The sequence below is a fragment of the Ciconia boyciana genome, chromosome 1 (genome assembly GCF_034638445.1).
Source record: "Ciconia boyciana chromosome 1, ASM3463844v1, whole genome shotgun sequence".
Classification (NCBI taxonomy): Eukaryota; Metazoa; Chordata; class Aves; order Ciconiiformes; family Ciconiidae; genus Ciconia; species Ciconia boyciana.
This window is the reverse complement of record NC_132934.1, coordinates 103,303,245-103,314,258: the sequence shown is the minus strand read 5'-3', so window position 1 is coordinate 103,314,258 and position 11,014 is coordinate 103,303,245. Positions and strand designations below refer to the sequence as shown.

Genomic DNA, 11,014 nt, shown 5'->3' with positions numbered 1-11,014 from the left:
GGAGCCAAACGCAACACCCTCCCCTCCCAGCCAGCGGCTGCCAGCGGGAGGGCGCAGGCAGCCAGATGGGGAGGCACCCAGGGACCCCTCTCCCTCCTCGCAGGCTCTTCCCTCTGAACCAAATTCAGGGCACCGGTAAGCACCAGCCTGAGCTCTTCCACCTGAACACGCCACTCCCGTGGCCAAACGCGCCTTCAGAGGGAAAAGCTGGAAGGGGGAAAAAAAACGGAACCCAGGAGGATTTCTCCCTCCCGGGAAGCCGCACACCCGCACCCAGTGAGCCAGCCCGCAGGGAGCACCCGTCCGGCCGTTTCCTCACGAAAAACTGAAGTAAAAAAGAGAGAGAGAGGGGAGGGGGAGGGGGGGCAGCAGCAGGCAGGAAGGCTGCAGGGCGACAGCGCTGCCTCCCCTGAGGAGAAGACGGCGGCGAAGCCCCGCTGCTGCACCCCAACCCGCGGCTGCCGCTGCCGGGCGGCTCCGGGGCGGAGGAGCCGCAGACCCCACCTGTCCCCCCCGACCGCGCCCAGCCCTGTGCGCCTGCGCACGGCGGCTTCCCCGGCAAGCCCGCCCCTGCGGCGCGGTGCCCGCTGGGAGCTGTAGTCCGCCGCGGTACCCGCGCCGCTACCGGGAGCCAGTCAGGGGACTCCGCTTCCCGTCGGCCCCCGCGCCCCCGGCCGGCGCGACGCGTGCGGCCGTGCCCCGGGCGCCGGCAGTGGCAGCGCCGCCGCCATGGGCTGGGGCACCCGCCTGGGCCTCCTGGGCGGCCTGGCCCTGTGGGCGCAGCGGCGGCGGGCAGCGGCGGCTGCCGCCCAGGATGGCGGCGTCGGCAGGGAGCGGCGGGAGCTGGAGCTGAAGCTGGTGCAGGTGGTCTTCCGGCACGGGGCGCGCACCCCGCTGCGGCCGCTCCCGGGGGCAGCGCCGGTGAGGACGGGAGGGGGCGGGCGCGGGGCCGGAGCGGTGCGGGCGGCCGGGGCTGGGGAGCGGTGGTGGCTGCCGCCCTCACCCCGATCCGCCGAGCTGCTGCCTTGCTTCCATCCGCCTGCAAATGGGGTTTTTCCCTTCCCGAGGCAGCACCGGGAGTAAATTTGGGGAAGAGGTGGGAACGTGGAAGTTAAAAGCGGAACGGCGGTAGCTCGGTCCCACTGCCGGTTAGTGGGGCGGGTGGTGGCAGGGGGAGCAAGCTCCGCGGCGGCTGCAGGGAGCCCTCGGAGGAAGGAAGCGGGGACGGGCGAGCCGCAACACAAGTTATTGGGGTTCCCAGGGACAGCACCATGAGCTGTTCCCCGCAGCGCTACACGTTGCGGCAGGTACTCGGCAAACGTGTGCTTACTTGCCGCGGTGTCATTGCGATTGATCCATCTTCCCCACAGCCTCCAACGAGGCAGCCTCTTGAGCTGGCAGGTATTCGTTCCGGTAGTTTGCTAAAGAAGCTTTTCAGTGCGTAACAAATAGCAGCAGTAACGATTTCCTACGGGTTCTTCTCCTGCAAGGGGAGGAAAGCAAGTACTGCATTTCCTGCACATCATCTGTGCACGATGCACAGCAGATCAGGATACAGCACTGCTGTCGCTTCTGTATGGGCTGTATGAAGAGATCCGTTCTCTTTGGCTCTGTGCTGTGTTATTGGCAAGGCAGCACAGAATAACAGTGCAGCATTGGTTTAGTGCTCTTGAAAGTCCTTGTTTTTCACTGAAGCACTGTTTGTTTGTTTTGAAACAGGTGGAATGGCATCCCACTCTTTTAGATGTGCCTGCTCAGACTAAGTTTGATTACGTGGTGACTGACCTAAATGGAGGACCTCAACCTCCCTCAAGCTATGAGGAGAGATACAAAAAGACCACATTCAAGGTGAGGCTGTCTTTCACCGTGGTTCCTGCTGTAGACTTGTTTATTTCTGTATTCCACTGGAGACCCTTCTTTTTCTTTGCATTTAGGGTGGTGCAATTGCAGGACAGCTGACAACAGTAGGGATGCAGCAGATGTTTGCACTGGGGGAAAGGCTGAGGAGAAGCTATGTGGAAGAAGCTAGCTTTCTCTCACCAACATTTAAGCCTGCTGAGGTTTTGTGAGTCTCTCAGTTTCCTCCTGGACCTTCCCTTGCTTCCTCCCTCCTAACAAGTAGCCCTGTGCTAGGGAAACTTTCTGACCAACATACCCTTCTCCACCCTGTATCAGACTGGCTGGCCCCTGGGCCTTCATCTTTGCTCAGCCTACAGAGCCCAGTACTAGGACTCACTCCTGACACAAAGCATCCAATTCCCTGGCAGTCCTGAGAACGATGCCAGGGACAGATTCATATCACCTAGGTTTAGCCATTGACAGTGGTATTATGCACCTTTATGGTAAGTGAAGAGAAACAGGCATTTCTGCAGCACAATTTAGCTCACTGTAGATTAAATAGCTAAAGTTCAGTGAGATGAAGGACACCCTTGTTGCTTATATCAATAATGCTGGGAATGTCTGGTTTAGGATGAGATAAAAATTACACCAGAGAAGTCCCAATTTTTTATCTCCACTGTCTCTGAAGGGAAGTTAAAGGGCAGTTCAGATATAGGTGTCTATTTAAGGTGTCTATAGAGAGGCAAGATGAATCCCACCACAGGTTTCCAAAGCCACAGTGAAAGCAGAACCCTCAGTTCCAGCAAGTCCTCCCCAGCAGCAGCCACGTCCACATGAAGGAGAAAGTGCTACCTCACAAACTGCTTTCTCTCTTTCAGCATCCGTTCCACTAATATTTTCCGGAATCTGGAGTCCACACGGTGCCTGCTAGCTGGGCTGTACCAACAGCAGAAAGAAGGTTGGGGAGAATTCCGACCAGTGCCTTTCCTTTCTCAGTCTTCCCTAGATGCGCACACCTCGCACATCCCAACTCTCTGGCTCCTGGTTGTTACTTCTTCCCCGGTTCTTCATGCCTGGCCCTCATCCCTATACTCTCCTGGTTCTGTATGTTCTTTATCAACTTGTCACTTGCTCCCTCTCTTTGTGTAGCTTTCTGCTGGTGCTCAGCTTGGATCTGTTGCCATGAATGCTGCCATTTCAGACCTACTGAGGAGGTTAGCATTAACCCACTTCAGAATCAGGAGGGCAAAAGTTCCAGGTCCGATGTTTATCTGAAAAAAGTTTCTCAGAGAAACCCAAGTATCTCAGCCATAGAAGTACCAAGATCCTTTACAAGTTTGGTATCTGGAGTAACTTCAGCTGTATCCTACAGCTGACAACTACTTGTATGTCCTAGAAATATGCTCTGGGTTTTGAAGATCTCGCCTCTGCTCTCTCTGTATTCAGTTCCAGGAACAAATAGCAGAAGTGACTTGCCGGAGCTCCTTACACCTCATGACACAGAAACTAATTTTTGTCACATACAAACACTAGAAAAAACAAACACACAACTAGAAAGCTTTACAAGGTGCATAGCAGACATCCCTGTGGAATTAAATGCTGTGTGCACAGAAACAAGCACAGTGGCTTGTGTTGCAGGTGATAGCTCAGGGGGAATTGCTAGTTGACAACAACGGACTTGAGCACAAAGACTGTGGGAGTGATTAAAGCAGTCTAAAGACACACATGCACTAGTGATCACAGAAACTTCCTTCTTGTTCCACAGGATCTGTTGTCATTGTCACTGATGAAGCAAGCTCTGAAATCCTCTACCCCAATTACCACAACTGCCAGCGCCTGAAATGCTTGAGCAGGTAATTGCCAGCCATACCTCCCCATATGATTTCACTGCTGTTTCATTTCAGCAGTAGTAATTTAAAACAGCACGTTTTCTTCCCATTTCCCAGTGTCTTCCCCTGCCACTTACTGTTCTTTGGGAATGGTTAGCTAGTTGTATAAAATACTTGGTGAGCAGAGTTATATACCAAGCAGTGGCACCAGAAAAAAAAAAAAAGAATATAGAGACTTTTCCTTGAAAGACCAATTTAATTTAGTCTGTGTCTAGCAAACACTCATTACTAGCTAATGTATAGCTATTCTGCGGCATTGCTGCAGGGCAGAATTAGTGTCATCTACATCCCTTAACAAGCTTTTCAAGCATGAACATATTGGGCCTCCTTTTTATATTCAGCTTCTGGTTTGGGGGTTATTACAACATTCCTGTCACATTCATACCTTGAAGAAACTGAAATATACTCAGCCTTGACACATTTAACAAAGACTAATGAAGTAAAATAAGGAACATCCTACACAGAAAGAACATTTATGTTTGCAGAGTCGAGTACTCTAAATGCCTGTGCCAGGTTGGGCACAGGGTGGAAACTGAACAAGAGAGGCAAATGTATTACAGTTTGGTTGGATTATACATTAGCATATTTTTGTCCAAAATTCAAGAGTTCTCAGAATTCACTTGCAAAAGCTCATTATATAATGCTTGACTCTGCAGGCAAAGGGTTTCTTGACAGTAGTGAGGTGATGGCCCATAGGAGCAGTACACTCAGCCTCCTCTAGTAACATCAACTGTCCAGAAAGGGAGTAAAGTGCAAGCTCTTCTGCTCCCTGCCCCCCCAGCCCACCAACTGAGCATATTTTGTGACCACATCAAGGTGGATTTTTTAAGCTGCAGTAAGAAGCACTGCCTCAGCTTACAGGCTACCTATGCCAGAACTTCTAGCACACCTGATTTCAAACAGAAACTAGAACTGTTCCTCAAAAAAGAAAAAAGCAAACTTCAAAAACTTTTCCCACCTCCTCCCCAACAGATCAGGGTCAGAGAAAGCAAAATCTATGCAACATATTTTGCTTGAAGTACATGGCCAGCACTGATATTCTCAGCTAAACTTTTTAAAATAAAATTTAAAACAGTGTAGAGAGGCAAATGGCTGATAATAAAGCAAGAGATGAATTTAAGCTACAAGTGAGTATCTAGGTGTTTCCCTTTTCCCACACCATACAGCAATCAGTTCAAAGCTTCTGCCCTTTCATGAGGCAGTTAAAGGCTACTCGCTGAAGACACAGACTTGTACTGTTCCAGTATGACCAGATCTGTTAACTGATACACAGCCCTTGCTTATGGGAACCACTTCTGAGGTGTTCACATCTCATCTTAATTTTTTCCCCTGCCTCTGGGAGACCAGATAGCCAGCTCCCATCCTTGATACCTAGAAACAGTGTCTGTCCGCTCTGCAACTTGGACTCCCAACATCAGGAATCCCTCAGTATCCCATGATGCTTCTCTTCTACCTCTCACTGATGGAGAGGTGTCTCCACCTCCCAGTGGAGACAACTCCACTGGGCTGGGGTCACAAAAAAACCCCCAAAGATAGTCTGATGTGGGAAAAGTTTTTGTTTTGTTTTCTTAATTCCCTGACAGGTGCAAGTTGAAGAATGCTCTGCAGCAGCCAGGTATCTCTGATGACTTGAAAACAATTAAGGAGAAAATGGGTATTGATGGTGATAAGTCTGTGGATTTTTTTCTCCTCCTTGATAACATTCTTGCTGAGCAGGTGAGCTGAGCAGTTCTGCTGCACTGTCACAGAAAGAAACATCCCTTTACCATGCACATGGAGGAAACCACAGAGTATCAACACCCACTGATACCAGTGGGTACCCCAGTAACTTTCTATACAATCCAGAAAGTTTATAGAAATAGCATGGCCTTTTTAAAAAGCAAGATGTGGAGTCAGCCTTGCTCTAGGATGGATGAAGACTCATCTCTGGTATTTATGTTCTTACCTTGAAATCCAGTATCTCTTTCAAGTGTGATGAAGTAGAGCTAAGAGAGCACTTGGGCCTTGCTTACCCCATTACAAAGTGCTTTCCCTGTTTTGGCAGTCAGTACCTAACAGTCATCTTAATCCTGGTTCCAGCATACTACCCATAAGCCAGATTGCTCCTGCTACTGGAAGGGAGCTGGGCATATTTGTACCTCCCTTAGTACCTCTTTTTTGCTGGAGCTACTGGTAATTGGTCTGGCTGTCAGTTGAACAGCTCAAGGCGTTACACTCCCTTCACATAGAAATGTATCCTTAAGAACAAACATCCATCCTTTCAGTACACAGAGCAAGTCTCTACATTTAAAACCATCCTAGAACTCTTCACATGAATACCATAGTACAATACTGTAGAACAAATGCTGTGACATGAACAGCTGTTTTCTGTGGGCAGTCATCCATGTGTCTTCAGGCTGGGTTCAGAAGGGGTCAAACCCTATTGTTATGCTACATCTTCTCCTTCCAGGTGCACAATTTGCCAAGCTCCCCTGTGCTGAAGAACTTTCAGCAGACAGTTGAGCGTCGATCTGTTGATTCACTGCTTTTCGTTCTGGAAGACGGTTCAAGGTGATTGCCTGTATCCATGCCTCCAGCCTTGGGGGTTGTCTTAGGGTTACCCAGGGTGGATGAACTACACCAGCTTACTGCAGCAGATGGAAGTCCTTTCTGATCTGCTGCATTCCCCCACCAGAGGCTACTGCCCTCTCATGAGGTTTGTGCCTCAGCCATCTCAGTGTAAAGTCCAGTGCCTTGAGTCAGGAACACGAGCTAGCAAAAAGGAGTCTGCACCAAGGAGGCCAGGATGTGGGCTTACGTCCTATTTTGCTGACAGTCGTGGAGAGAGTAGTCTCCGAGGGACAGTAGTAAGCCACTGAGGTAGGCAGTGAATGCCTCAGTTGCCATGGCTGTTTAAGTGAACCTGTGTCTAAGGCAAAAGCAGAAGAGAATAGGAGATGCTTCCAGCCTGAGCGCTGAGGCTGCACAGGCGAGGCTGCCCTTGCAGATGCACAACTACAATCTGAATTGCAACCTGGGAAGTTTATCCCAGGGATGGCACCTGCACAGCTGGGCTGAGAAGTGTTGGTGCTAGTGGAAAAGGTGATGCCAGGCCCGCATGCATGTAACTACTTGCAAAAGAGTCTGCTGCTACATGCAGTTAATTACCTCCTCCACAGTTGTTTGTAAAGGTGGCCGAGTTGCTAGCCTAGCAGCCATTTTCCTTTCAGATTCATTCACAGCTGCCATATTCACCAGCTCTTCTCAGGTGGTGGTATAGGACTGCCTTTTCTGTTAGGGCAGTTGCCCTTAGCCTTTTCTTTAACTTGTGTTAGAGATCTCGGGTACTGAAAGACTGATTTCCCCCACTACCACAACACCTGCGAGAGCCACAGTCACTCATCCTCCATGTCCACCGATGTATTCATTAGGTAGAGGGAGTTTCTTCACACCAGAAGTTGTCTAAAGATCTCCTTGTTCAATACAGGGATAAAAACTAATTTTTAAATATAGCTGCCACCTTCTTGAATCCTGCCCCTCCCCTTCCTGCCAAAGACCCCAACCACTTCAGTTGCTGTTTTGCAGTCAACTACAGTCATCTTCCCTAGCTGAAAACCATGCATCCAAAAATCACAACTAGAGAAACAACATAGCATAGAGAACATCAAGGAGTTTTTAGATTTCCCTTTATGTGGGCCAAGCCTCATGAGGCTGCTTGTTAACACCTCTCCCCTCCCAGTCTGCAATCACATTAGAATCTGTGGTGACTCTGCAACTGCTGAAATAAAAAGTAACCATAGGAATTGCATTTAATAGTTCCTAGCTACACTCAATACATGTTATCGTTTGTAAGAGAAAAGCAGGTTCCCAGGGGTTCATTTGAAATTATTTGAAAGTTTAAAAACTAGTAGATTTATTTCTGCTTCTTTCAGAGAAGTTCTTCAGATGAGTGTTGGTCTCCTTTTCTATACCTTACAGAAGAACATTACAGAAGCAGTAGATCCCTCATCTCCAGCTGAAAAGGCCAGGTACAGGGCAGATCTCTTCCTCTAATTGTTATACATTCTGACTTGCTGTCAGTGTGAAAAGCTGGTTCAGAAGGATGTTGAATGTGTGGGGTAAAGAGAATGAGTGCTCATCTGCTAGAAAAAGCATGAGTGCCACTGGCTATCCATGGAGGAACACAGCTAACATTTTAGGTTTGGGGTTTTTTTTCCTTCCCTTTTTATCAGAAAGCTCGTTCTCTATGCTTCTCATGACATTACCCTTATTCCTCTCCTGGTGGCACTGGGCACCTTTGATCGCAAGTGGCCACCTTATGCTGCAGATGTGACCCTGGAACTGTATCAGCACCGGCAGTCTAAAGAGTGGTTTGTTCGCTTGTCTTACCATGGAGAGGTAAGATCCCAGGGGAAGACCCTTGTACAAATCTTGAGCTTTTGGTTTTGCATTGCATGCGTGTAAAGGTGTGAAACAAGACTTGTTCCGAGCATGCCATCAAGTCAGATAAGACACCTATAACACATCCACAGTAGCCAAGGTATCTTTTCTGTTGAGCTGGCTATTGATCTAGTGTGAGTTTAGGCAAAGACTTTGAACCTCTGCATCTCTGTCTTTGCCTCAACTAGCACATTTCCCCACCGCAGAATGCATCGGTATCAGCAAAAAAGGGCTTTGCCAATGCACGAGATCTGTGATTTTGTCTCTTTGCCTTTGCAGGAGCAAGTGGTGAAAGGATGTAGAGCAGGTCTCTGCCCACTCGGAGAATTTCTAGAAGTTCTTTCACAGTACTCGGTCAGTCCAGAGGAGTACAATAACCTGTGCTCCCAAATGGAAGGGAATCAGCAAACTGACTCATGATTAAGTTGTCTTAAATTAAAATTAGTTTGTTACAATCTTTGACTATTTTTTCTTTATATTCCTACCAGCCTTCCCTATTCTAAAGGTATTTTAGATGAGGGGACTTTTTCCTACTAGACACAGGGTGGCACAGTGTCACTTTTCACTGTTAGCAGCAAGATGAAAGAAGCTGCGTAACAGAATGGCTTGAGTTCACTTCTGAGGTAGCCAAACAGAAGCACGGAGAGGCTGAAAACAGCAAGGGAGAGAACAGACCTTTTTAACTTGCCCTGCTGCTTCAGGAATACAAGAGAAAACATACCTGTTCCTCATATGCTGGGACTGTGGGATGAAGCCCAGCTTGCTCTGTGCTACCGGACTTGAGAGTTTTGACATAATGATTGCTTTTATATATGGCGAACTGCAGAAACCACTGTGCCTTTCCTTTTCTTTTGTCATGTTGGAGGTTTGCTCTGCAGACAGATGAACCTCCCAAATTGCAGCGCATTTAGCTACCCCATCTTCTTGAGGCCATTTTTGTGCACACAAAACCTCTCCAAAGGGAGAGAAAGCCTCAAAACCTCTTCCCTGCACTCCTGTGATTACAGAAATTCTGCTGTGAACATGCAAAACAACCACAGCGGGCCAAGTACAAGAACATGCACTCTTGGTGAACTCTGCTTAATGTGCTTTAAACAAGGAAGTCCGGGGAGCTGCTGTTGACTTCAGCTTTGGGCAGCATTGCATCTATTTTGCACTTGCTGAAACAGGAGCTGAAACAACTAGCATAGCCAACAGAAGTACTTCTAGCTGAGATGATGACACTTTTTCCCTGTAAGACAGTACTAAGGATTACTATGTTGCCAAAATACCCATTTTTCAATCAGTAAGTAAAACTTGGATCCTGGCCTACTTTCTTTGGGATATATAAAGGCTAAAATAGAGGGACCACTTATTAAAATGGGCCTGCAGTTTTGGTTCTGCGTTACCCGTTCTCACTTAGTGAAAACAGACTGCAGTGATGTTAATGTAAGTCATTGACAGATATGTGACTGGAGGCTCTATAGTACCTTCTCCCTGACAAGCGTGGGCTGGATTTACCTCTACTCTTTCATTAGCCTGCCCCCACCACAATTACATGTTGACACCACGCACAACGAACAAAATAATTTGAATACTAAATACATTGCTGGAGGTCTCACTGAACTGCTATTAGAAGCTGTCAAAAAAGCAAACAAAACATTGTTATTTTCCACCAAGTTTTTATACAGCCTAAAACCATAATGCCATTATATAAAAATCAATGGCCTACCCTTGCTTAAGAACAGTGTGTTCTGCTCTAATCAAGCTCTCTCTCTTATGCACAGTATAAGTATTTGGAGAATGGCAATGGAAACATTAGGCATACGATTGCAAGTTATTTGTGAGGCACGGACTGCTTGGGAAAGGGCTATCAGGGAACAGCATCAGAAGCTTTGGCCATACCAGTAGACAAAGGGGGAATTCACATACGTTCTCCTAAACGAGATAGGAGCATCTCCCAGCAAAACTGACCATCAACCAAGTTAAAAACTGCAACACGGTCAAGACCCACAGAACTCAGCAGTGCAAGCTTTCCTAGTGCACGTAAGATTGTTAAAGGGCACTGCATTCACACCGTTAAAATAATCATATCACTCTAGGCAGGGTAACATACATTTCAGTAACAGCAGCAGACCTCAGAAAAACACGCCAGCTTCTTGGCAGTGGCTAGGAAGAAGCCTCTACTGGGAACAGGTTACTTCATCATTGTCTCTTGCAGGGTTTCTGCAGTGCCCTCTGTGCCCCGCTCCAGCTTTACCCTTCCCCTCAGTGTGGAAGTGGTTGGGCCATGCATTGGTCTCATCCCACTGAGCAACTCCATGGTAGTCATGGCCCACAGCATGAAGGAAGTTATTTCTGACCACAACTAGCGTAAATAATGATTTCAGAAGAGGACTGGTGGGACAGTGGAAGAGTTTTAAGACCAAAGAACACAGGTAAGTGGGAAGTGCTGAACTGCAAAACACAGCATGGAAAAGCTGAGGCATTTCTGAGAACGTGTAATAAAAATTTCCAGAAATTAACGATTTCCCAAGGAACCAGTGCATTTACATCAACAGGCCAACTCTTTGGAAGAACTGGGAAAGACACAAATCCTAGGGGACACAAAAAGAAATCCAAAACTTTCTTACCCTGGGCTGTTAATATGAGAACTGCTGACATGAGCAGCTAACACGTTCAACCTCAGGTTCCCTCAGACTTGAGCTGGAGCTGTTATCCCAAGTTAGTCTCCCTCCTTTGCTATTTTAGTCCAATGCAGCTAATGCAGGTTGGTCAACTTAAACCTAAAAGACTTTTTTTTTTTTTTAATTTTGCATTGCAAACCTATCCTCATACAGTATCTTTCATTTAAGGCAATGTTAGTATAGTAGGTAATTGGCAGGAAA

General features: G+C 47.7%; 1 protein-coding gene across 3 annotated transcripts; it reads left to right on the top strand.

Annotated features, from left to right (window-relative positions):
• The first annotated feature begins 674 nt into the window (after positions 1 to 674).
• Positions 675 to 8,591, top strand: ACP6 (acid phosphatase 6, lysophosphatidic). Of its 3 annotated transcripts, none has more exons than XR_012046075.1 (10): positions 675 to 921; positions 1,720 to 1,848; positions 1,935 to 2,065; positions 2,718 to 2,797; positions 3,605 to 3,692; positions 5,312 to 5,444; positions 6,178 to 6,278; positions 7,640 to 7,735; positions 7,944 to 8,105; positions 8,427 to 8,505. XR_012046075.1 is itself a non-coding variant. In XM_072885843.1 (10 exons), the coding sequence occupies exons 1-10, from the start codon at positions 730 to 732 to the stop codon at positions 8,565 to 8,567; spliced, it is 1,200 nt and encodes a 399-aa protein (XP_072741944.1). In that variant the 5' UTR covers positions 675 to 729; the 3' UTR covers positions 8,568 to 8,591. The 3 variants fall into 3 exon arrangements, 2 of the variants coding, with proteins under 2 accessions (XP_072741944.1, XP_072741936.1); XM_072885843.1 differs by having other exon boundaries at positions 675 to 864; positions 7,940 to 8,105; positions 8,427 to 8,591; XM_072885835.1 differs by having other exon boundaries at positions 7,940 to 8,105; positions 8,427 to 8,591.
• Positions 8,592 to 11,014: the final 2,423 nt, after the last annotated feature.